General features: G+C 41.7%; 3 protein-coding genes and 1 long non-coding RNA gene across 6 annotated transcripts in view; 2 read left to right on the top strand and 2 right to left on the bottom strand.

Moving 5' to 3' along the window:
* LOC119496202 overlaps positions 1–11,354 on the top strand; it is a 29,404-nt gene extending 18,050 nt beyond the window's left edge. Inside the window, exons 2-4 of the long non-coding RNA XR_005208665.1 lie at positions 7,931–8,107; positions 8,417–8,619; positions 11,110–11,354. This is a non-coding gene — a long non-coding RNA (uncharacterized LOC119496202). The remainder of the gene's footprint in view (positions 1–7,930; positions 8,108–8,416; positions 8,620–11,109) is intronic.
* LOC119496199 (SLX4 interacting protein) overlaps positions 1–15,661 on the bottom strand; it is a 39,524-nt gene extending 23,863 nt beyond the window's left edge. The window contains exons 1-4 of one of the 2 annotated variants that reach the window (XM_037783327.1): positions 15,574–15,661; positions 14,188–14,248; positions 6,576–6,665; positions 5,771–5,897 (exon numbers count right to left, since the gene is read on the bottom strand). In XM_037783327.1, the coding sequence (XP_037639255.1) occupies positions 5,771–5,897; positions 6,576–6,665; positions 14,188–14,214 (244 nt within the window). In that variant the 5' untranslated portion in view covers positions 14,215–14,248; positions 15,574–15,661. Of the gene's footprint in view, positions 1–5,770; positions 5,898–6,575; positions 6,666–14,187; positions 14,249–15,435; positions 15,550–15,573 lie in introns of those variants that run through there. The other variant, XM_037783328.1, reaches the window with a different exon arrangement.
* Positions 15,662–15,869: 208 nt separating this feature from the next.
* Positions 15,870–20,133, top strand: mkks (McKusick-Kaufman syndrome). Of its 2 annotated transcripts, none has more exons than XM_037783326.1 (4): positions 15,870–17,058; positions 17,417–17,598; positions 18,028–18,138; positions 19,022–19,202. In XM_037783326.1, exons 1-4 carry the CDS (start codon positions 16,071–16,073, stop codon positions 19,166–19,168), a joined length of 1,428 nt encoding a protein of 475 aa, XP_037639254.1. In that variant the 5' UTR covers positions 15,870–16,070; the 3' UTR covers positions 19,169–19,202. The 2 variants fall into 2 exon arrangements, with proteins under 2 accessions (XP_037639254.1, XP_037639253.1); XM_037783325.1 differs by lacking the exon at positions 19,022–19,202 and adding an exon at positions 19,230–20,133 and having other exon boundaries at positions 15,871–17,058.
* Positions 20,134–21,063: 930 nt separating this feature from the next.
* srd5a2b (steroid-5-alpha-reductase, alpha polypeptide 2b) lies at positions 21,064–26,047 on the bottom strand. The gene is made up of 5 exons (XM_037783331.1): positions 24,735–26,047; positions 22,940–23,103; positions 21,989–22,090; positions 21,754–21,904; positions 21,064–21,650 (listed from the first exon to the last, which is right to left on the bottom strand). The coding sequence occupies exons 1-5, from the start codon at positions 25,010–25,012 to the stop codon at positions 21,584–21,586; spliced, it is 762 nt and encodes a 253-aa protein (XP_037639259.1). The 5' UTR covers positions 25,013–26,047; the 3' UTR covers positions 21,064–21,583.
* Positions 26,048–26,287: the final 240 nt, after the last annotated feature.

Raw genomic sequence — 26,287 nt, 5'->3', positions numbered from 1 at the left:
GAGGAAGAAAAAGAACAAAAGTGTGTGTGTACTGTGCAGTAATAGGAAGGAGAGAGGGTTAACATTGGAGTCAGACTGTCCTCTGTGTTGCTGCTGAGTAAGGCCGGGGGCTTACAGAAAGGATTTAAAGAGCCACAGCAACACCACAAAGCACCAGGGGAAAGGGGGTTGCCCAGCAGGGGCCAGGGGAGGGAGGGCGAGCGGGGAGAGGGGCGGGCAGGACTGGCTGGAGTGGCTACTCTGATCAGGATCCATTTCCAGCCTGGGCCTTGGAATTCCTTTGTTCCTGTCACAGGTCTCCGTTTCCCCCTCGCCTTAATCCCAGCCTGCCTCACGCCCAGTAACACAGAGCAGGGCAGGTAACTCTGCCACATGCATGCCTCTCTATTTACAGACCAGTCCCTGCATAACAGACACTCACATAAATAGTAATAGCTGTGGTAGCACTGGGAAGAAACAAGGTGGGTTAATGCAGGTTGTCACTTCAAAAGTACTTCTGTGGGTTCAGAAAAGTGTCGGACGCTGAAAGGTTGGCATGTACCAATTCTGCCTAAAATGGACATCCAACACACATGGAACGGTTTTGATGTTTTTTGCATTTTGTATACAGAAAGTCTTAGTCACATTTCGACTGAATAGCTTTTCCGAATTTGTTTCGGCCTGGGGCTTCAAAGAGCCAGAGAAGCCAAACAAAGCTAAATGTATGACAGGGCAGTGCAAAAATTAACCATCTCCCTTTTAGTCTCTACACATCCTCCACATTCTTCACTGGGAGGGAGATGGTCATTCGTAAACACATTCTCCAACAGTAAAGCTATCCAGCAACACTTGTGCTTTTCCCGCAATGGCCGTGGCCAGGCTGCCTTAAGCCCCCTTCATGGGGCTGCCAAGAGGAGTCAGTGGTACACTGTGCAGCACTCGCAAAGCCCTCTCCCACGGCTATTAGTGACCATTCATCTGGGGAGCCTGGGAAAATGCCTCTCCAGCCTGCCGTGGCCATGGGGAAACAGGCTGGCAGGTGTTCCCTCCCCCTAAGCCCTGGCACCTGTGCAGGGAGAGGAAGAAGGAACCAGCTTTGCCATGGGCTAAAATGGACCCTAGGTACCACTTTGCCAGGGCTCCTCTAACTCCTCTCGCTGGTCGGAAGTTAGCCTCTCAAACACCAGGCAAAACTACACCCAAGCTCTGCCTCACATGGAGAGATCAATGAGGCTGTATCGATACGAGTAGTTGACGTAAGACATCTGGTAATGTGCTTTGGCAGTTTGAAATGGCATGTTAACTAAATCCGTGTAAAATGGGCCTTCTCAGTTTACACTCTACACATACACACAACTATATATGCCATTATGGACTACAAAATCAATATCCCCTTGAGGTAAAACAATACTTGACCAAATGAAAAAACAAGATGGGACACAATCAGCAGTTTAGTTAAACAAAATCTAATCTAATACAAAAAGTAGTGAAATACATCGGTGAGACAATCGCTTGGGGACGGCCATGTCTGAAGTGAAAAGCTTTGCTTTCTCGGATTGTTTCCTGCAGAGCAGTGGCATCTTCGTGAGGACAACTGTGACACTCTTTCTGTCTTAACCGCCAGCTTCATTAAGGCCGGCCCACACTAAAGGATTTTTCAAAACTGATACGATTTTGAAAAAAGTGAGAGACCCAACACATAACGACATGTTATGTTAAATTTGACAGTTCCTGTAGTGTGTGGTGAGCAACAATTTGGCTAAAACAGCACACCACACACAGTTTCCATTCATGAACGACAAAAGTCCTGACTAAAAAAAAAACACTCCTAACATACATCACACCACAGGCAGATCTGGAAAGATAATCTTTAGAACAAAAAATCAGTGCTTTGCTGACCATTGTCGGGAGGAAGGAATCAGGCCCAAAATTGGCTTAATTCCCGTGTAGTGTGTGCCCAGCATTACTCAGAATATCATATCAAATGACAAAAATGTATTCCTCAAAGCACAGAGAACCTATTATCTCCTCATTTCCAATCTGTAATTATTACTCTGAGAAATATGGGTGTGTTCAACTACACGGTCTACCAGGGAGAATGCAACAAGCCTCTCCCAAGCTCCCCTTCCTTTCCTGGGCTTCTAAAGTCCAGCATGTCCATCCTGCTTGTCCAGAGCCAAGATGTTTGGTGGGAAAAGTTCCCTCTGTTCATCTCTCTAAAAACATAAATAAATCACATCACTATGAGCTAATCATGAAGTCTCAAGTAGCCTGGGTAAAAAAAATAAGATAAGAGGGGGGCTGGGGGATGACAGTTGGAAATTAGCCTCTGCAGCTGAGATACAAAGAAAAGGATTTATGTTGGCAGAAGACATGGGATAAACTCCTCTCTGACCTGTTCACTGATGGGTGCTGTACACACACATATGCACCCAACACAGCATACATACATAAATAAATACAATAACCCATAGAGATAACTCCGATACAAACACTTGCACTGAAGGGCCTTGGAATACTAAAAGCTGTTGATGGCTCATTTGAAGTGCCAACAGCTGAGGCTGTTACGCTGTTCTTACTGCTGTCTGTTGGCGGAAGCCCCTGTGATTTCACACTGGCACCAGCTCAAACACCGCCTCATACAAGACCCACAATCCCCCCACCCATACCATCCCACACATAGCACCACACTCCATCCGCCTATTCTTGGCCCAGACATCAGTGCCACCCCGCCTGACACCTTTCTCTATGTGCAGCAACAACATGCATGAGCACGTGTTCCTGCACATACACAAGTCTCACACTCCAGGAGCTCAATTCTGCTCTCGTATAACATAATGCTGCACAGACACACAGACACAGCAAATAGGTCTTCTGCTGAAACAGATACACGCGGAAAACCAGCTTCCACTCCCTGCTATGGACAGTCCTGTGAGGATTAGCATGTTAGCGTTTGACCTGCTTGCAGAATAGACGACCCCAATACTTAATACCCGCCCTGAGGTTTGCTGGGCTTCCCTCCCTAAGCCTATAGTCTGTCCTTCCCTTTTTATGGCTCCTGCCTGCCTGCTTACTTCTCACAGTCACAGTCTCCACCTTTACTGCTACGCCGCCTCCCTCTCGTGGGACAATGAAAAGACCAAGAATGTGATTACACTCACTTAAGACCTTTAATAGGACTAGAGCACATGAACTGTGTGGGCCTGTTTGAGGCGCGATACCTTTTCATGTTGGGAGAGGGGAAAATTCTCCAGTATGGTGTGGAGTCATGTTCCACTGGTTACATTCTTTTTGGCAAAGCTGCGAGGAGCTTAATCATTTTTACATGCATATTTCACTGCTGGAATACTGATAGTCCCCTTGTTCACACAGCGGAGTGAATGTGTGCGCGTAAGTGTGTGTGTGTGGAGTCTGTGATCTCCATCATTAGAGATGTCTGTCTCTCCTCAGTCTGTCATGGGGAATATGAGACAGGCTTTTCAGTAACCATACACTGTCAGCCTGTTCACACCTAGCCCAGGGGGAGGATATACAGTATCTCTCCAACACACTGTCGCTGCTTTTGATTCGCTCTGTTTCGGACGTGTATCAGCATCTACTGTATGTGCATGCGCACACACATGCATGCAACCAGTATGCCTGCTTATGATGACTATAGAGCCGTGTTTCCACTGCATGGTACGGCTCTGCTCGACTCGACTCACTTTTGGTCCTTTTCTCTAACCGTGTTTCCACTGCGGATACGACCCCCTCAGTGTAGGCGGGATTCTCAGCTGATCGCTGTAGTGGCCGGAGCAGGAAACTGCCGTGACATCATCTTCAATGAGACACTCGCTGAATCCTTTCAACAGCAACCAAACAGAGAAATGTCTGCACTTCGTCAGTTGTACAGCGCAGTGTACTTTGTAGTTTTGCAAGCTGCCATTTTTTTAAATCTGGGTGGAGTGAATTAAAAATTGTGGTCGCTCTTGACGGCAGCTTGTTTATAGAGTGCTGCAGGGATGACGTATTTTTGTAGGCCAACCAGGAAGTTAGAATCACCCTGGGTTCCCTCGACAAAAAGCCAATGGGATTTTTCCATTGGATTTTGGATTATTGCAGAAAATACGCTCTGTGGCAAACACACATTTATGATGCTTATAATTTTAGTTTAGCAAAATAATCTCCACAAATGAACACCACTTTTATGATTTTTGGAGCATAAATGCAATCATCAGACGAAAAAGCTAACATTAGGCTATAAACGAACTACACCATGGTCGCATGAGGGCGAGCATACACAGCGAGACTGTAAAGGCGGATGAGTCGGCGTGATGACATTTAGTCATTTAGCCACTTGTTAGCAACCGCCTTTTTTATTCACGTACATATTTTATATTGTAGAATAAAACGTTAAAATCTCTTAAGCTTGTGTTAACCACAGACCTTATTTCAGGCATCTAACTAAAAAGCCATTGACTTCCAGACGAGGGAACCGGAAGGGCTAAAATGCTAACTCATTTCTGGGTTTTTGGACTCATATTCCTGCAGCCCTCTATTTATAAATCGCAGGTTTATACAGGATGTCCCGTGTCGCCGTACCAAAAATGGAGGAGTTGTATTGGTACCATCCACAACATTTGCTAATGGTAATGCAAAATAACCGTACTAATGTGTAACAAACTGATCTGAACTGGACTGCTTGGTGGAAACGTGCCATATGTTTATCAAGAATATAACAAAGGTTGAATAACATGTACATCTGTGTATGACAACAAATGCACATGTGATTGCACAGTATAAAAGTGGATGAGAGGACTAAAGTAGCGTGAGAGGCAGAGCTGCAGCCACAGGAGAAACTTTATGGAGCCAACTGCCCTGTAATCCCACTCTCAGTCAGGCCTGCCCTGCTGAGTGAGCCCAGTTTAACTGCCCTTAACTGCTACCTGTGACAAACCTGTCTGCCTTACAACACGCAGCTGGGGGTTCCTCTGAAGCTAGCCTTACACTGCTTCAAAGGCATGTGTGTGGGTGGCTGGGGGAATGTACTTGCATTGGATAAATAGGGATGAACCGAATTGGCCCACTCACATTGGAGCATGATTAATTGATTTTTCTCTCCGTGTATATGGTTGTATATCTGTCAGGGCAACTGTTTCGGGTGTCATCCAGTTAACTACAAGTACAGATAAACACAGGTGTGTCATTAAGGGTAACAAACATTAGCCATTTTGAATGGACTTAAATTCTGTGCCAAGTTAAACAGTTCAACACAATATAAAAACTCCTATCAGCTCTTGCCTCCAGGTCACACCCTGGGCGTAGAGCGCCACCGTGTCCCAACTGGTTCTGTTGTATTTCCTCCCACACTCCAAAAGGTAGCCATGAACTACTTTTCAGACTGTTGTTGTAACTCCATTCCCATCCTCTTCCTCAGAGCTCCGTGGCCCACCTCCATGCACACAGTCATACCTCTGCACTGAGTTCCAAGTAAATGAATTATGTTTTGAGCTCACAGCCAAAGTAAACCATTTTACTTATTCAAGAGTTGATGACAGACACACCTAAGACGTGGAAAGGGAAGACAAAGATGACTACATTCCAGAGGAATGAGCAACAGGGAAATCAAAACAGAATAAACAGAACTCCTACTCATTACCGAATAACCATTTCAACTAATGCTCCGCGTAAACATGTGAAGAAGCAATGGTAAACACAATAATGGACCATAAAGCAATAAATGATAGCATAATAAATACCATTAAAGACTATTTGGCTCTAGGGCAGTGTAATGAGGGTCACAAAATGTTACCTTTCACAAAAAAGGCTGAAGCAGGTGCCAGCTCCTTTTTCTGTTTGGGCTGTCTTCTGTTGTGGAGGGACTCGGTGTACTGCTTAACCCTCTGGTCCACAGCATCTCGAACCAGGGCTGTAACCTCCTACAAACAGTGTGCAGATATTTCAGTACAGCAACATGTTGTTGGACTGTTGAGAGAACACAAATTGTGATTTGACTTTACAAGTAAAGGCTCAGACACACCAACCCAACATCAAAGAACTAGCGGCGACGAAGGCCACCAGTTGTGTCGCCTCATGTCGCCTTTGTCTTGGCCAAAAATTTTACTACAAGACTGCAGCCGACAACTAACTGTGTAACTATGTTCTGCGCCTGCGTGAGATAAAATAACTCTCCACACCAGCAGGTCACGGTAGTCTGTATTTGTCATTCAAAAAGGGAAGTCGGTGTGTTCAAGTGCAACTTTTTGGCCAAGACACAGGCAATGTGAGGTGATGCAATCACTGTCCTTCGTCGCTGCCAGTTCTTTAGTGTCGGTTTGGTGTGTCTGGGCCTTAAAGATGAATGACGAGCACAGGCAGACAATTGGACAGTAGAAGTCTCAAATGAAAGGTCAGTAAGGCAACTCCACAAGTGGCTAGGTGGAGACATGAGAACAGTTTTGCAACAATGAAAACCCCCTAGAAGAAAGGACAGAAGGCTCAAAGTCATTTTAGATTCCACGCTGCTGCTGACTTTTGAAAAGGCCCCCAGCAGAACAGAAGCCATATATTCACTTGCACGCTTAATCACATGCACGCCGTTCTTCCTGCGTCTGTACCTCGATGTGGTCAGTAGTAAACCAGCTGGCGTCCCCTTGGCCGCCCAGGGGCAGAACGTGGAGATCCACCAGCACGGCAAAGTTCCCACACTGTAACACAAAAGAGGAAGGACAGCCACAGGTTGCTGAGGGGCATTGAGCTCAGAGACAACAAAGGAAATCAGAGTGTGGGTGATTGACAGCGAGACAAACCACAACGACCCCCTGCGTCCTCAAACATCACCCCAGGCCTCTCACAGCAGTCTAGCCATCTCTTTACCAATCTCTTTACAAAAAAGTATGGCCCCGTCTGTCTCCTCATATTTCCCCTCTCTCAGCGTAAAAACTATCTTCTTGTTCTATAAGCTTCAGCAATACAGTCATTGCCTCAGGTCAGAACAGGCTGTGAAAAGAGTGTAAAGATGTAGCACATAAATTGGGATTATCCTACTTTGTATCAGAGTGGTGGTAAAACTCTTCAGATCTACCCTAAAGCACTCTGCAATGTTTCTGCACTTCTGCACTACAACTTTTTGAGTGCTGTAGAAAGCTGAGTAGAGGGCTGCAGAGTGGATTCCTGGAGCGCTACGTCATCGTGTCAATGACAATAAGCTACAAGGGACAGGGAGGCCAGAAATGCCGCGGCTGGTTAAGTTGCCGTTACATCTTTCTCAGGCTGGCCTGATTATGGTTTACACATGAGTGCAAAAGCTGCCCGCTGCAGAGAGCAAATGGATGTGGGTCTCGTGTGAACTTCGCCTCTCCCTGGACAAGGAAGTAATGGATGGACTGAGACCACCCACGACATGACACAGAGGAGCAACAAGAACTGCCCTAAAACCCACAGTGATAATGCTGCAGTGCAGAAAGCATTGAACTGAATGGGGTAGCAAAAACAAAGTCGTATAAAGACAAAACCAGACAGGCTCGCAGAGTAGTACTGGAAAGGAGTGTGTACAAATAGAAGAGGTTATTCATTTAATAACAGGGAATATAATGCACACTAAAAGCTTTGTTCTGGGCCAGGCTCATCCCCTGGGCCGAAGCATTGCAGACAGAGTGACTAAACTCTACAACCCAGACTTGAGGGATGTTCCTACGGCCTCGCTCTCAGGATGACGCGAGACAAAGAAATTGACAGGGTGTGTAGGGGAAGGCCCCCTCTACTTACGGCCTAATTCTAGACACAAGCCTCCCAACTCTCCAGTTGTCACCTCCTCTTGTTTAAAAGGAGTTTAATTCATTGTTATAAAACTGAAGTTGGGAGCAGATCAACCTGACATATTTTTCTTTTTTTCCATGAGAGCATTTTCCTTTCTCATTGTCTTTCTGCAATAATAAATGAAGTAAAGCTGCTTCCTTACTTCTACTTGCAGGTCAACTAGAGGAGAGGGCGCCCCCATATGACTGATCAGTGAATGTTTCGGTCAATTTCAGTCATAGCTGGCACTGTTCTTCTGCAGGATGCGTCAAGTCCTATAGCACTAATGTGTGCCAGCTTGTACTTAACTATGTCTCTGCATCAGTGAAATTGTCCTAAGCCTCTAATAAAGGTAATGCATTAATCTGTGATCCTCTGACTCATCACAACATATCTTGAAATGTGTGAGAACAAAACAGTCCAAACATGAAAATGTGATAACCATAAAATAGAAAACTGTGAAATAGTCTGTACAAACTTTGCAAAAATAATAAACAAAAGCTGTTATACAAAAGACACAAAGACAGGAATGCCATGGAGCAGAACAGAGCCCCCCTTATGTGCAAGCTCCTCATGTATAAAATGTATGCATGTTGCCTGTCAGAATCAGCTCGTCCCTACAGATCAGTATTCTCTCCATCCTCTGCCCTTTGTCTCACAGCGGTCCACGGATGACTGGTGGCCTCAGCTGACTGCCTCCAACAATTACCAGTGTGTGGGAAAGCCTAGCAACAGAGGGTCAGACCTTGTCAATCAAAACACAAGGACCGACTAATGGATGAGCCCCACTGTGGATTCTTGGGGTTGGAGTTGACACACGCTGGATGGATTTTGACTTCTTGACACCTCAGAATGGCTTTAGGGGTGAGTATAGCAACTCCGCCACTATGCATGAGTTACCAGTTTAAGAAATATAATGGCCCTGCAATAAATCTTGTGAAACATATAATGTTGACAATGTGTCAGAGAAATGTTAATTGATCTCCATGGGAATTTTGTGGTCATAGTTAAACCTGCAGTAGGCAGAATGTTTTTGACATCATTGGGCAAAAAACTCTGATAACCTTTCAGCATATTTTAATTCAAGTGATCTGAGAGAAAACTAGACTTCTGCACCTCCTCATGGCTCTGTTTCCAGGCTTTAAAACATTTTTTGGCCAATCACAGGTCATTTCAGAGAGAGAGCGTTCCTATTGGCTGTTCATTCAGCTGTCAATCAATCTCGAACTCCGATCAAATGGTCAAACTAGGCAGCGCTGATCAAATATGAATCAATATTCTGTTACTGTAATGCCTATTTCTTGCCTCAATATTTTCAGAAAACATCTCGTAGTGTACTGTTTAGCTGTAAAATGACAAAGTTTGCTTCGGCTGATGGGCGGTGCTTTGTATTTCTTCAACTGATCTCAACATGCCTAACAGGTCACAAACTTTCTCATTTTACAGCTAAACACTACACTACAAGATGTTTCTGAAAACATCTGAGGTGAGAAATAGGCATTACAGTAACAGAATATTGATTCATATTTGATCAGCGCTGCCTAGTTTGACCGTTTGATCGGAGTTTGCGAGTGATTGACAGTTGCTCAGAGACGGCAGATTCCAGCTCGGCTCTGATTGGTTGTTTTCCTCCGGTCTGTGAAATCTTGCAGATGCCATTAGGAGCACATGATTTTGTTCAGATTACCTGTCTCATGCACTACTATCAGGATATAGTGACCGTTTTATAATAATAACTTTTTTTAATCATATTTGCTCCAATCTTGCCTACTGCTGCTTTAATTCACCTCCATGGACATTTTTAGGTCACAGTTCATTTATAATGAGAGGTGTTTCTGATATTTTGTCCCCTGCATGTGTGCACATCCTGATAGGGACCACAAGATCAATCTTCTAGGGTACATGGCTCAAAATTCCACGAGCTAATGCGAGCTCAAAAGAGCGACACACAAGGTTAATTTGATCAATATCCTGGAATGAAGGGAGCAGTGTAGGGAGTGCAGACCAGCTGGGTGAATCCCCTAAAGTGGTCTCTGAGCTTCTGATTGAGTCTGTGTTTTGGGCCGAAAGCCAGACATCTAGCAAGCCTTAGACTAACTTCCTTTTATCACATTAGAGCAGCAGACAAGGCTCAACTAGGAACTGGACATTAATGATAAACATTGGTCTGCCCCTCACACAAAAACAGCATGTGATTCCCTGAGCTTCTAAGAAAAAGGGGATTTTGTCAGGGAAGCTAATGCAATAACACTAATAAGAAAAAAATTCATTTGCTCAGCAAAACTGGGGATTATGTGGAGGGCCAGATTTCCCGTTGGAGTATCAATCTTTGAGTCTAGGCTGGATGTTTAGGTGCAGCTATCAGAGCTTTCGTAAAGGAAGTTTGTGTTGAGTGTGGCAGATAAGACACAAAAAAGCAGCAGAATCTAATTTTACACAAAGGCTGTGACTACAATCACATCATGTGGTCTAAATTTGTCAACTCACAGCACAAAGAGTGACCAGTGGATCTCTAAGCTGAACTCTGCCATGAACTATGACCCCAGCTAAGGCCCCTCTTTAGTGAGATCTCTGCAAGCAGCCTAATACTTTGTTGATGCAGTAATACAGACCACAAGAACCTTTTCTTCCATGAGCAAAACAAAAACACAGCAAGATTAACAACTTCAAAACTCAGCAAATACTACCACATATGCTTTACTCTATAAAACCATCTCTAGAGTACCATCAGCAGGACCCTGAAGGATTTAATTTACCCCACACATTCATTTATCAAATTCATGAGCTCTCTTATTTTGTGTTCTTTGCTTTGACGCATTTAAGGCAATACTAATGTTGAAAAGAGAGGTTTGATAAGGGGCCAAACTCTAGAGGAAGTTACTCCTTTCATACATACTAAAGTGGGCCAGCACCGCTTTGTTCTCCGCCTTGCAAAGGCTTTTTAGAGTTATGAACAGAGGCTGAGGGCTGAATGAGAGGCAGCAAGGAGCGCTACTTAATACCAAATCCTTTATTGTGCCATCTTTTGTGTGCTGTCACACAGTGAATGAATAGGACCAAGTCTTCCTGCAGGCTAAGCTCAACTTCTCTATCCTAATTCTCCCCACTGCCAATCTGATAACCGTGACCTGCAGGAAAAAAGGGTTAACAAAGACAAAAGAAACATTTGAGACCGACGCTGCCCACGGTCCACAGCACGACATGAGAAAATTCCTTCATATTTTCAGTCAGTAAATAAATAAATCCTGACGCAAACCCACCGGCGGCTCCTTTCCCTTTCTGGTCTTCGGGGCTCTGGTCTATATCACTCTCAGTTCCCAAAACACTCTCTACCTTCCCTTATCTCTCTCCCAGACCCGGCTCTCCATCCTCCCGCCTGACTGTGCTGCTCCAAATTGGGCACGGGGCCCAAACTCTGCGAGCAGCTTCACCCGCCTCTCCACCTCGCTGCCCTTTGCCATTGCTATCGCGCCGTATAAGAACCAGACCTTCTCGGACTGCACTTAGCTCAGAGGCTAACACTAACCAGCCACAGATGTTTACATTGGGAGAGAAGGGGCAGCAGATGCGGTCTCACTCAATAAAACTTGCATATCTCCCTTTGTCTCTCTCTTTTTCTGACTCTCTCTCTCTCTCTTTTTCTGCAAGTCTGCAAAGAACCCAGGGGAGCTCTTTAGATCTGTGGGTGTGACAATCTTGCTCTCAGGCTTTATTTCCCTCATTCCCCAGCTCTCTCTGTGTGCTGTGAGTCACCTGGGTTTCCCCTTTTCTCTTAAAAAAAAAAAAACAATTCTCTTTTCCAATTTTTCAAACTGCCAGATACTGAGAGAGCGGCGGGGCTCGAGACTTGATTATTATTGAAGCGAATGTTATTTACAGACAGTTCGTGGAAGTGTTTTGTGTGCAAAGCTCCCTTCATTCAGGTGAATGTTAGCACACCTGAGTCCTCTTTATTTGATGATAAAAAGAGACACAACCCAGCAGTGGAATTTCAGTAGCAAGAACAGACAGGAATATCTCCAGGTAACACTCGGCAAACAAAACGCAGGCAGACATCCTTGAGAAATTGGTAGATAGAGAGAAATAGCAGGCTGAGAAGTGTTTGGCCTCATTAGGAAATGTGAGCGCTGTGCGGCAATGTAGGGCAGTGCTGAGATGAAAGGTGGCTTTTTTTTTTTTATACTTGTCACTTTCTCTTGTGAAATTCCCAAAGTTAGAAAATGTCAAAATGTTTCTAATCAGTATGCGATGATTTTGTTCAAAGGCGTGATGTGTGGTCCGATATGAGCTCATCTACAGAGTGACAACAACACTAAACAGCACATAAACCTCTGACATTAAACTGCTCTGTGATACCTCAATCTTTTTATTCTTAAAACACTTTGTCTCAACCTACTACATTAGACGGTTAGAAAGTCAGCAGTGCATATTGCTAATAGAAGGCAGATTGCGGGGCTCTGCAGCGGTAATGTCCTGGCAGACAGCGAGCGCTTCAGTGGATCAGTGTTTTAGCCTGCAGGCCCTTTTCGGGAGGTCTGAGAAGTGGCAGGTCACTATATAGTCTAAGCCTCTTTAAGAAGGAGCATACCAGCACCTCCTGCAGTTTCACAGACCAGGGAGGGAGCTGCTTTGAAAACATTTTAGGAGAAAGAATCATAAAACACACTGCTGAACAGCCTACTAAACATGGCATGGTGAATCCAAGAACATAACTCATAATTGCTCCAGTGATCTTTGCTCTCTGTGCTGAGTTTGTGAAAACAATGTCTCTGTGCAGATGTTTAATATTCTTAGAAGATAAGTCATTTATTAAAAAAGGTAGTGGTGTTTGTTTCGCGAAAGAGGAGCCCAGGGTAGTGCCTTGAACGCTATTGTGTAGACTGATCCCTTCTAACATACTTGTTTGTGGTTAGTTGGTTAAGCATGGTAGAGGCTGTGTGCGTTTTCTCAGGCAGAGTAACACAACAGTATCATTATGTGCCCAGTGGGAAGGAACCCTCCGTGAACCTCCAGGGTTTTACTCTCCCACAACCAGCTGAGGGGGGTGGTGGTGGTGGTGGTGGGGTAGCCTGTATGCAGGCATGCATATGAAACAAATAAAGGGAGTGAATGCAATATCTGGTCAACTAGGCACACATGGCATTATGGAGGATGTGAGAGATCAGTGCAAATGTCTGCAGCCCTCATCCAAAACTCTCAATAAATGAAACATCAACAAAAGGGAGACCGGCGGCTTTTCCTGCACTTAACAAAAACATCTGATGTGCATTATTCCTGACAGAGCATCAGACTGAGGATGAACAGCCTGGATTTTTAATAGAATGCGTTTCCTCTGTTCTGTATGGCTGTGTCCATTAACAACTCTCAGGGAGGCAGTCAGGAGAGATTTGCAAAAATGTGAGCAGAAACTCTGAATAAGGTGTTCTAAAAAGGATGAATAACAACATCAGAATGTGGAGGCAAGACAGTTGAAACATGTATCTGTACTTCCCTCTAGTGGCCAAAGAATTTGCTACTTAGAAGGACAAAACAATGAATCAAACCAACATGGAGGGTGTTGCAACAGAATATTAATACAGTAAATGTTAGAGAAGCAAGCATATATTCCTGTGTTGCATATTTTTCCCTACTGCATAACAGCTGGTTTAACATAGACCAAAATTTCTTACGCCACTTGCTGGAACTAGTCATGTCTGTAGCGTTTTTTTGAGGGTAATACAAAAATGTTGTTTATTACGTTTTATTACGCTTTAGTGAAATGCAGATTAATTTTAGTCTTGTGTGCATTTTATGTGGGGAAACATTTAGTTTTAAGTAATTATGAGGCTTTGTGATCAGTTAAAAGCACCCAAATGCGTCTTTGCTCAGAAACAATAGATTAATTTCACACATATGACATACAGTATGGTCACAAGATACTAAAGAATATGATTAACATGTTTATATGATAACCGTTTACTTTTGGTCACCTTTTTTTGTGATTAGACCATCTTCCTTTGTTAAATGTGTTCATGCCAAACTGGACACACAAAATTGCAATAAATATGTTATAAACTCTAACTTAGTACCAGATTTGTAATGTACCATGGCTACAACATTGAATAAAGTTTGCAGAGGAAGCGAAAATCTAAAATTGAAAGTCATAGAGAACTAGTCCAAAACACAAACAGACAACAGCTCTTTTGCTAGAAAATATGTTTGAGCCTTAATATGCAATTTCCTCTGTGTATGTTCATTCTCAGCTTTATTCAAATGGTAGGATCACAAAACTAATGTAAAGCCTAAAGTTTTAAAAGCTGTTGCACACAAAGAGTAAACATTATAATATATAACACAATACTATTTAATATAACACTATAATATACAGTATATTACTTTAATATAAAACTGCATTACATGGGTCTGTATGCTGTATATTTAATTTTCACTCACCTTAATGACAAATTTGCGAGGAGCCATTGCAGTGAACACAGCAGCAGTCAGCTAGTTTCACCTGAAACAAGTGTATTGTCATGGATTACACACACATATTACACATAGTAGCATAAAAACAACACAGTATATAACACTGGCAGACAGAGTTAATCACCTTCTTAAATAATAACACTAGCTGTCTTATTTTAGACACTTATGGTGTGTCTAGCGACCTTACCGTGCTATTCATATCTTGCAGAGATAACTTGGTAGGTTTGTTATCAGTTAGTTACACAGCATTCAATTTCTTACAGACATTTATCAGGGTTGTCTTAAACACAAGACACTGTAATGTTGGTCCTAACGCTAAACTACACGAGTCTTGATGGTGAAACAGTTATTAGCTAACACTGGTTAGATAACGTTAAGCTTTGAACTTCGTTCACTCTAATGTGGTCAGGTAGTGCAGACTATGGTGCAGACCCAGCTAGACTACATTAACGTTTCCTCTTCAAATGTAACGTTTGCTCGATTAAAGCTTAAAGGTCCCATATTGTAAAAAGTGAGATTTTCATGTCTTTTATATTATAAAGCAGGTTTAAGTGCTTTATATAAATACTGTTAAACTATCAAAACGTTCATTATACGGAGAAATACACACAGCCCGTATTCAGAATTTAAAACAAGCCGTTATTTAAGATAAGATTAAATATATTCCTTTATTAGTCCCGCAGTGGGGAAATCTGCAGTGTACAGCAGCAAAGAGGACAGTGCAAAAAACAAGATGCATCAGCTAACACAGTAACAAAACATGAACCATTTAAATAGAAGGAAGTATAAAAGTAGGAGCAGTATATACAGTATTGATAATAAACAGACTATTAACAAAATTGCACAAGTTGCACAGTGAGAATGAATGAATGAATGAAATTCCACCTCAAAATCAGGTTATTGTACATTTGTGATGTTACAATATTTAGACCATTACACGGTTTTAAACATAAGCATTCTAAATGTGTCCCAGTTTATTCCTGTTGCAGTGTATGTGACACGACATCAGCTGACAGGAAGTAAACATGGACCCAAGCTGTTGCCTAGCGACGCAATTCTGTTGCAGTTCCGTTGAAATGCACTAAAACAGAGCGTTTCAGACGGAGAGGGTAAATACAGGTATATTCAGACAGACTATGAGGAACATAAAGTTGTTTTTTTTACATTACAGCATGTAAACATGTTCTAGTAGAAACACAAGATACAAATATGAACCTGAAAATGAGCGCGATATGGGACCTTTAAGCATTTTAGAGGTAGAATAACGAGTAACGTTTATGGAATAAACACGTTTGGTGGATATAAACGTGTTTGTAAGTAGCTATATATGAAAGTTAACAACAGATTTCATACCGCCAAATGTTTTGAATGAAGAGAAGATGACGTCACGTTTAGCGAATGCGACCGTTTATCGAATAGGACCCCAATGCTGTGCGGCGCTACCATGGAAACGACTTGCGCATTTAAAAGAGCCTGTATTAAACCTCGTCATTAAATGTTGTCGAATTGTACCTAAATATAATTTGTTATATAATAAAATAGTGTATATGAAGTCATCATTGTTTGATTTGTTTTTAGTGTACTATACAAAAGGAATGTTTCTCAAGATTTGTTTAATTTTAGTCAGGCAATGTAATAAGCTTCACTATCCGAGTCGTTGTCAAGCAAAGGTGATTAGCTAGCTAGCAAGCATGGAAGCAGCAAAGCGGCGTTGTATATCAGATTTCCTTAAACAGACAGTCTAAAAGGACACAATAGTGGTTCATAAACTCACTAACGTTATGCCGAGCGAGGTCTGTAACGTTACTTCGTCGATAACGGTCTTAAAGTGAGACATTAAAGCTTCATCAATGCCTCGACTCGTCCAGAAGTCTCCCTCTGTCTGTGTGGATCTACCTCTGGACAACTCTGACATCTCTAACAAGCTTCATCTGCTGAGGCAGCTTCTGAGATCTTGTTTTGGCCCAACAGGCAGACTAAAACAAGTCCATAACAACATTGGAGGGCATGTTATAACCACTTCAACCTCCTCAGTGCTGCTTCCAGCCATTTCCTCCTCACAGCCTTTCATCAATCTGATAAAAACCTCCATCCTCAACCACGTCTCTCGTTTCAGTGACTGTGGTTTGTTTGCTGCAACTCTCTGCTTGTGTCTTATTGAGCAAGCAAAGCAGTCTGGTCTCAGAGGAGCTGTGGCTATCAGGGTGAACAAGCACTTGCTGGGTCTGTGCATTAGTTACCTACAAGGAGAAGACTGTGGCTGTAAAGTGAAGCTTGACTTCTGCAGCAGCCACAACTTGATCACATTAGCTCGCAGTGTTATCTCCAGCAAACCAGCATGTGTGCTCACAGAGCCAGAGGCACTTCACATCAGCAAGTTGGCCGTGCAAGCTTTTTTGCTGACTGTTCCCTGTAACAGCCCAGGTGTAGTCAGTCTTGGCAAAATAGTGACCGTCTCTGTTGAAGGCCACGCTGTGCTGAACTCTGCAGTGTTTCCGGGTCTACTGGTGGACACGCCTGATGTCTTTTGCCTTGACAAGTCAGAGAATGTGCATTCAAATCCATTGCTGCGCGTGGTGTTGTTCAGTGCATCTCTTGCCGGAGACCTTTCTGAACTGGGAGATGGGATTATTGAGGTGCACCCAGGTGTAGACACAGACATGCAGATACTGGATCAGCTCCTGGAGCTCGGCAAACAGGTGGTTAAAGATGAGGTGAAGCTCTTTGTATGTCAGAAGGTCATCCACCCAGTCCTGCAACAATACCTGAGGAGTCATAGTGTCGTAGTGATAGAGAGACTGGGAATCACTCTCATGGAGCCACTCACTCAGCTGACAGGTAAATCCTGGGTGGATCCATTATTTCAAATTAATATTATATAGACAAGCTCCTAGAAACCACAGGACTTTTAAATTTGTTTTGACATCCCAAAGTTTCCAAAGATGCCAAATGGTTTGAATATTTCACTCAATATGTATGATACTCAGTAGAATGCAGAATTTATATGAAGATATTTTGTATCTAACTTTGAAGCAACTTAAATGCTACTAAGTGCTTTACAATGTTGGCATTCTTTCAGGTGCGAAATTGTCAATATGCATATGTTTAATGTACCGCCCAGGCAGGTATATCTTGTACTGTTACTGTGTGTGAGGTCCTCTTTAATTCTTTAATTTCTGTCCGCTTTAAACAATAGGTGCTCAACCTGTGGCCACATTACACACCAAAATCCCAGCCAAGGCCTACGGGACAGTGAGAGATCTCAGTATAAGGCAGTTTGGATCCAAGACAATGCTGCATTTACACCCTCCTGGGGAGTCGGCGATCTGCACGATGATCCTCTGCCACAGGAACGAGACAATGTTAAGCGAGCTGAAGGTAAGATAAGTGTTGGGAATGTACTGTTGGTTTCTAGAGAGAGAGAGAGAGACGTATGGATGGATGGCAAACCATTTGCCTGCTACATAATAGATTCACTCCTAACATCAGATGGATCTCACTCCCACTAAGATATGCAATCTCCACTAGATATTATTCCGTAAAGCATAAATATGATTAATAATATATGGCTCCATAAATCTGATTGGTGTGAAGTTAATTTTTCATTAAAGGAGCCAGGGGGAGAGATTAAATTCTTCTGCAGCACTTTTGTTAAAAGCATCTATCAACTGGCATCTCAGATTTTTATTTAAAATCACATAATAATTGCTTTGACACACAGACATCAGCTTTGAATGTCCATTAGTGTTGCAGGCAAATGTGACAGCTGACCTGATGTGTTCATTTCTGTCTATGTGTCTGTTAAAGGTGGTGTGCCAGAAGACTGAACATGTGTTGAGGCTCACCCTGAGGGACCCAGCTGCCTTACTTGGAGGAGGATGTACAGACACCCACTTAGCTGCTTACATCAGACACAAGGTGAGATCCAATGTTTAGTCTTAAACCAGCCCAATTTGATTGATTTCATGTCTTCACAACAGTCTCATTACAACTGGTGCTGTAGCCAGGGTTTAGAATTTTTTGAGCGTCAAACATTTAATTTCTTGCATTCTGGTGAATATTTATGGACCAATTTATGGTTTAAATGTCTTTTATTTATTTAATGGAAAACACAAAATTCAGGCATTAGGTGACAATTCAAAATCTAATGGAATATAATGCAGAAAGGCTCACAGGCATTCTGTATTGCTTTCAAATATTTATTCTCCTTTAGATCAACTTTTCTCATCTAACATTATCTCTGCTGAATCATCACACATGTTGTCATGATTTACTCTTCCCTCCTCTCTTGTGCCTTTTGTTTGGGGAAGTAACATCTTTAAATGTGCATGTGGCACCTATTCATGTCAATGATACATCAATTAATTTTAATTCATTTATAAACCCCTGGATTTTAAAAGCTCAAATGTGTTTCAGCAAGATTTCTGCTCATGTTCAAAACTTTCTGCACAACCAAAACATGTCCCACAGATCTGTGTTATCTGAGAAGTGGAGAATAAAGTTGTAATATTTTGAGGAAAAAAAGTTTATATTATTAATATTAATCAGACCGACACACAGCCCCGTGTGGGAAGGGAAGTGGCTGTGCGTTGCTCAGAGTGCTCCGCAACTGATGAAATGATCCCCGTTGGTTGTAGAAGTCAAAGATAACACCAAATAGTATTAAAGAATTGCAAAACAGAGTATCAATAGCTTTCAATAATATCTTCTAACCCTGTGCATATATCACCAAGTACAATTTCAGTTTTCATATAGTTTTTTGTGTGTGAAATCGATGCAGTGAACTCCACTGTGCTATTAGATGTGCAGAGTGCACTGGAGACACCGCGGTGACTGCCACACCGGCTCTTCTCCAGTCACCTCACCCGGCACATCTTCACCCCCACAGATAGCTGTCAGTTTCAAGCGGTTTCACGTCATTCTGATGCAAAGAAACAGTGGGCTTTGACCTCATAGCTGCTACGGCCATGATTACAACATGTCTTCATTATGCTATATTTTCATCTTAGAGCATGAATGAAGTCACAGAGACTGTATCGGCGCTAGGGTGCTCACAGACGGAGCACCTTCGTGGCGTGGAGGGATTCTGTCACTCTCTGGAGTCGGTGGCTGCAGCGCTGCAGCACGATGGTGGGAACTCTTTAATGGATCTGACTCATGCTCACCACTGGACTCAACCTGCAGATGTCATGAAAGAAGAACACATGGAGGATAACTTGGGCTTCTGTGGCTGTGGACTGGTGGAAAGTAGTCCAAATCAGAAGTGGACTTATCTAAACACTAAACACCCAAAGTTTTCACCTGCACCTCTGTCTGGAGTCACTCCTGTGCAGCCACGTGTGCTCGACTCCTTCACGGCTAAACTCAATGCCTTGCAAGTTGCTGTGGAAACTGCTAATCTTGCACTGGATGTGCGATATCTAATTCAAGATATGAACTAGCAGAACTCTCGGAACTCTGGTTTGTGATGATCGAAATGAGGAATGAATACTGTTTTTATTTTTCAAAAAGTAATATTCTTTTTAAACACTAGATGTCAGCATTGCCTTGAGTGAAAATCTGATTGAATCCTGCTGCCAGTCAGTGGGGATGTCTTGCCTCTGTCTTGTTGTTGTCTGGTGATCTGTTACCCTTTTGTGAACTTGTAGGCTACTAACTGTAATTTACCAGCCTTGCTCTCAGCACACATATATGTGTGTCCTCTACGTTTGATGTTTTGTCCGAAAACTATTTTTTCTCCATGCAGTCCAACATTTTGTATTCACCAGCCATCTCACCACCACTTCCAGCCAATAACACTTAAACCTTGAAACTGACATTTAAATTATGTTTGAGAGAGTATACAAATTTAGTGAATGAAAAGGATTAAGCTCTTGGGAACAATAGAGTGCTGCAGGGATGACGTATTTTTGTAGGCCAACGCGGAAGTTACCATCGCCCTGGGTTCCCTCAACAAATAGCCAATTGGATTTTTCCATTGGGTTTTGGATTATTGCAGAAAATAAGCTCTGTGGCAAACAAACGTTTATGATAATTACAAGTTTTGTTCAGCAAGATAATCTTTACGAATGAACGCCACTTTTATGATTTTTTAAGCTTAAATTCAATCGCCAGGAGTAAAAACCTAAAGCTAGTCTATAATCTAACTACACCACGGTCGCATGACTTCACGTCACCACCTCTAGGCAAAGGCTAGTGTTCGGCGTGATGACGTTTAGTAGTCTCATTTAGCCACTTGTTAGCAACCACCTTTTTTGAGACATGTAAAAGCTTCAAAATTCACAAGTGGGGTATTTATTTACTGACGTATTTTATGTCGTAGAACAAACCGTTAACATCTCTTAATCTTGTGTTAACCACAGACCTTATTTCAGGCATCTAACCAAAAACCCATTGACTTCCAGACAAGGGAACCAAGCCTTCTCAGTTGCAGGCCCCAGTCTTTGGAACAAACTGCCACACCACTTCAGATCTGCTCCCTCTGCGGAGTCTTTCAAAGCACAGCTCAAGGCCCACCTCTTTTCTTTGGCTTTTGAATGCACTTAAATTGTGATTACTAATTGGCCTTTTATAATGCTCATAGCAGGTGTTTTACTCATGGATTTTATCTTGGTCTCTATCTGTGGATATGTGTGATTTTGTTGTCTGCTCTGTTGACCTGTTTTTATTCTGCCTGTGTGTCTGTAAAGCACTTTGGTCAGCTCATGCTGTTTTACATGTGCTATAGAAATAAATTTGACTTGACTTGAACCGGAAGGGCAAAAATGCTAATTTATTTACAGATTTTGGGACTCATTCCTGCATCACTCCATTCATCAAACCTTCATTATAAAACAATCAACCCTTTTTTCATTACATTGGGATATATCCAAAATATTACCAGTCTAAACCTGCTGATCGGTAAGATAAAACTCACAACCTGACAGCTATGAACATTCAAAGACTAACCTCAGCTATCAATTGTTTCATTAATGCCTTCCTGTTCACATTGTTTTGACAGGTTGTCAGTTAGACAAATAGTAATGTGAGCCAAGTTACCTTCAGTGTAATGAGATGAGTTATTTGTTCTTTTGCAGTTTGTACATTGTGTATCAGCGTAAAAATAAACTGCGATTGCATCAATGTCTTTTTGCAAGTGTCTTCCGTCGCAGTTTACATTGAAAGAAATGAACAATTAATCTGTGCATGCATAATGGTTTTGGACAATGACTGCAAGCAAAATGAAAGCAGATTATTGTGCGGTAAAATGTAATTTCTGTTTAAAAATACAACAATAGGAGTGCTGAGTCATGTGCTTGTCTGCTGCTGCTGCTGGTTCAGTTATTATCTGCCCTTAAAAGATGACAGCCAGGTGCTTTTTCTCTCAGAAGATAAATGGAATCAAAGCCTTTCGTAACTTGGGATAGTTTTTGAATTTCTCCTTGTAAAACCTGTAACAAAGGAGCAGAAGATAACAACTGTCACTCAGAAATAGCATATGGTAATGTAGGTAGTTTGACATGTGTGTGTCAGGACTATTCATTAGTGTTGTACCTGTGATGGTGATAGGCTCTTGGTCCAATAAAACACAGGCTAAACAAGGCGAATGAGAGCGCTGGAAGGGACCAGGTGGCTACAGCATAGCCAAACCACTCCACTATCTCTCCTAAGTAGTTGGCACCAGACACATATTCAAACAGTCCTCCTGTAGGAGAGTTAAGAAGAACACAGGTCACTACCTGCACATAGTGGATGAGAGCTTATCCAAGCTTGATCTCTGTTTTCTTACCTTTAGGAATCTTGTAAACTACTTCCCCTGGTTTCCTCAAGTTGTGTAGAATAAAGTCACTATGTACATTGATGGCCATTCCAATGTAAAACAGCAGTAAACCTAGAAGACAATTATACTTGTATAGTATATGTTATTGACTTTTAATCATTTCAACTTATGGTTTTTAAGTTGTAGCAGACTCAGTTTTAAAGCTAGAGTGAAGATACTGGTATCATATGAAACTAGAAAACCTAAGGAATCCATTGGTAGCAGCTATGTCATAGCTTGTCAAGAAGGAGGTTAAATAACGCTAAAGCTAAATTTTGGCGAGGAAAAACTGGCATGGCCATTTTTAAAGGGGTCCATTGACCTTTGATCTCAACATATGTGAATGAAAATGGTTTCTATGGGTACCCACGAGTCTCCCCTTTACAGACATGCACACTTTATGATAATCACATGCAGTTTGGGGCAAGTCATAGTCAAGTCAGCACACTGACACACTGACAGCTGTTGTTGCCTGTCGGGCTTGAATTTGCCATGTTATGATTTGAGCATATTTTTTTATGCTAAATGCAGTACCTGTGAGGGTTTCTGGACAATATTTGTCAGTAGTTTGTGTTATTAATTGATTTACAACGATAAATATATACATACATTTGCATAAAGCAAACATATTTGCCCACTCCCATGTTGATAAGAGTATCAGATACTTGACAAATCTCCCTTTTAAGATACATTTTGAGCAGATAAACAATAAATGTTAAATATAATGTTAAAATAATCGCATTCATTTGTGATTAATCGCAATTAACTATGGAAAAACATGTGATTAATCGCAATTAAATATTTTAATCGATTGGCAGCCCTATTTATAATGTAGGAAGTACATAAAATAATACAATTCATTAGGACTTTCATATTTAAAAAATGAAACATTTTATAAAGCAAAGAATGAATTGCTCCTACCAGTTTTAAAGCGATAGTCAGCTGACCATTCATCATCAAACTGGGCACAGTGCAACAGGTAGTGTCCCTGCAGGAAACCATTCAGAGAGCAGAATAAACCTGCTAGCACCATCGCACTCCGTGGGAAAGGCCTTCCTCTGGTCAGTAGTGAATAGACAAATGTCCTATGATTGGTGAAGAAATAGTAGATACAGCAGGAGTAAAGAGGAGGGGGATAATAGTGCATTTTATCCATGCTGGTACATGCAATGAACATGTTTTACAGAAAGGCAGAGAGATTTCGTACAAACGATTTAGCATTTAAGTGCAGGAAAATAAGGCACCATTAAGCCCCATTACCAGTGCATTCCTCACAGCCTTCAGATTATAGCAGCAGGAAATCTCCTTTGCAAAGCTCCTTTTTCAGTGTCTCTGTCTGAAAATGTGTTTTTTCTTGGCTCTTCACTTACAGTGGCTAAATACACAATCTACCTATCTAGTAGCTATAGGTACAATGGCAACATAACATAAAAAATAATACATTTTTGTTTTCTGTCAAGTACAAAATGATAGGTCACAATCATTATTACTGTACATTAAAGCTGCAGTCGGTAACTTTGAGCAAATATGATAAAAAGTTATTTTTTATAAAACTGTTACTATATCCTCACAGTAGTGCATGAGACAGATAATTTGTGCAACATATCCTGTTCCTCTGTGTCCTCCTGTACTCCTAATGGCATTTGCAAGACCGTGCCAGAACAAAAACAACCAATCAGAGCCGAGCTGGAGCCTCGCCGTCTCTGGGCAGCTGTCAATCACCACTTGCGAAACTCGCAAACTTCAATCAAACGGTCAAACTAGACAGCGCTGATCAAATATCAATCAATATTCTGTTCCTTTAATGCCTATTTCTCACCTCAAATGTTTTCAGAAACATCTTGAAGTGTACTGTTTAGCTGTAAAATGGGAAGGTTTGTCGAGCCAAAATCAAGCGCCGCCCACAAGCCGGAGCAAATGTTCTCATTTTACAGCTAAGCAGTACACTACAAGATGTTTCTGAAAACATTTGAGGTGAGAAATAGGCATTACAGTAACACAATATTGATTCATATTTGATCAGCGCTGTCTAGTTTGACCGTTTCGCGAGCAGTGAAGTGACAGTTACTTACTTACTTAGAGATTCCTTGGGTCCGATTGGTTGTTTTCCTTCGGCACACTGTAAGAATACCTTCTTTTTAATCATGATTTTTATTTTATCCTTAAGAAAAATGACTACAAAAACCTAAACCATAACAAATAAAATCATATCTACATATAATGACAGATAGTAACTGTAAATTGAAAAACAAAGTATTCAAAAACAAGAGAGGACAAAAAATGGTAATAATAAAATAATAATAATAAAGTAGAGAAAATAAATATAAAATATTAATTCATATATTAAATAAAAATGATAACTGTAAGAATACCGTTGATGTTCATACTTTACACAAACAGGCTAGTAAATATGAGACAAATATAACAATATAAGTCAATTACGAAATGTAAGGTGTAATAATATATTGTTGGGTATAAGACAATACAAAACTAAATATATTATGAGAAAAAATAGAAACCACATCAAACCACTGTGACAAGTAACAGGAATTAAACTGAACTGAATTTGTAAGTCAAATGTGAAAAATGATCTTGTCTAGTTGCTTGTATTCTGAATGAATTGGATTGTGTATCCTACACACAACTCCTGATCAAGTACATTTTCACACTTCCTTTCACATACACATTAAATGACCAAAACTCTCTTTGCTTTTACCTTTGAAAGTAGTGCATGCAAAAGGTCCCAAGCAGCAGGTACTTCCCCGTACTGGAGGGTTTGTGCACGGTGAGCATTAAAAGCAGGGGGATCAGGAAAGCCGGCATCTCCTGGAGGAACCAGGCTAGTCTGACTGGGACCGTCTTAGCAGGAGGAGACAGTACCATCATGTGGCGCCCATAGGAGGTCTGTGTCTTCCTGTGATGGACCAACTGCCCGAGTCCTGACAGGATCATCCCACAGCTCAGATAGCTGACCAAGTCCCCATAGCAGTGCATCTCGCAGTGTTGCAGTAATCCTTTCCTCTTAGAACTAACCTTATGCGTCTGTATGAAGTTATATGGATGTAAATAGCCTCTCTGACTCCTCCCAATGCAAAACAGGGAGGTGTGTCAGCCTGCTGAAATGCAAGTGCTGCCTTTTTCACAGCATGGGTACAAACATTGCTGGAGGTGATGTTATGAATATCCTGTCCACTTTGGAATCTATGTGCTATGCGATTTTAAAAAGCTGAATTTCCCAAAAGCTGCGTTTGGAGTGAACAGAATTGCGTACCTTGCTGAAAACCTCCTCTGGTTGTCCATCCTGTTTACAGACACACAAAGAAACATCTGCCCCAACCTCAAATTATATAGTTCAGTTTGTATTTGCACGTTAAGGTAGGTGTGTCAGGAAAAACTGACTAAACTCACAAATAACTTCACAATAAAGTCATCAAAGTCCACAAATGCTGATTGCATAATAACCAGACATGCCTGTACTACACAGTCAGTAGAGGAGAGTTTAGTTTACAGCATTCAAACATGTTTTAAATTGTTTGTGGTTTGAAATGAACAACCCAGTGTACTTTGAAGCTATAATTAGAGTACAATAGTGAAATGAATATGATCTTACACAACAATCAGTTTAAACAGGACAATAAAATGTTCCTGTTCCTAGATCATCAGACCTGTTCCTCCTGATCTGAGCACTGACTTGCCTTTACGCCTCAGTGGAATGATTCAACAGCAACTGAATATTTGCATGAGGATTAAATCTGCCTGGAGCTTCTGTAATAACCTGATAATTATTACAGTTTGAGCTGTGATTGTGCATGACATGAAAACTGAACTGTGTTTGACATACATACATCCAACAAATCACCAACGTATTACATAAACTCGGTGTGTCTTGTTAACTTGTATTATCAAGCCCTGTGCCTCCAGCTGATGCTGCTGGTCCCGAAACAGAGAGCAGAAGAGGACTCCTGGAAGGCAGCAGCATTTGGTTGCCCTCATTGTATAGCAGGTTTTCCCTGCATCCAAATTCATTCATTGTCATTCAGTTTTTGCTCCCTTTAAGTGCAATTTATTGGCACATCTTAGTTAGTGACGTTTCGAGCAGATGCTCTTCTTCAGACTTAATAAATCTGCTCACAGACGGCATCTTAAAAAGTAAAATACCTTTTAAGATGCCGTCTGTGTGCAGACCTTCTTCTACATTTTTCATTATGTCTTTTACTGGTCCAGCACCAGCCTACTACGGTTTTGGATGTCCACTTTAGATTGTTTGTA

Source organism: Sebastes umbrosus, chromosome 10, assembly GCF_015220745.1.
Source record: "Sebastes umbrosus isolate fSebUmb1 chromosome 10, fSebUmb1.pri, whole genome shotgun sequence".
NCBI classification, from domain to species: Eukaryota; Metazoa; Chordata; class Actinopteri; order Perciformes; family Sebastidae; genus Sebastes; species Sebastes umbrosus.
Note: the sequence above shows the minus strand (reverse complement) of the source record. Positions and strands in the feature narration are given on the sequence as shown.

What these genes read in the sequence shown, in the direction of transcription:
- srd5a2b (XM_037783331.1), bottom strand. Translation starts at nt 25,012, where the DNA reads ATGCACTGCTATGGGGACTTGGTCAGCTATCTGAGCTGTGGGATGATC. An exon ending in TGCATGCACTACTTTCAAAG is followed by an intron (nt 23,104 to 24,734) that starts GTAAAAGCAAAG and finishes CACCAATCATAG; the next exon opens with GACATTTGTCTATTCACTAC. An exon ending in AGAGCCTATCACCATCACAG is followed by an intron (nt 21,651 to 21,753) that starts GTACAACACTAA and finishes CCTTTGTTACAG; the next exon opens with GTTTTACAAGGAGAAATTCA.
- mkks (XM_037783325.1), top strand. Translation starts at nt 16,071, where the DNA reads ATGCCTCGACTCGTCCAGAAGTCTCCCTCTGTCTGTGTGGATCTACCT. An exon ending in GCCACTCACTCAGCTGACAG is followed by an intron (nt 17,059 to 17,416) that starts GTAAATCCTGGG and finishes TTTAAACAATAG; the next exon opens with GTGCTCAACCTGTGGCCACA. An exon ending in CTGCTTACATCAGACACAAG is followed by an intron (nt 18,139 to 19,229) that starts GTGAGATCCAAT and finishes TTTTCATCTTAG; the next exon opens with AGCATGAATGAAGTCACAGA.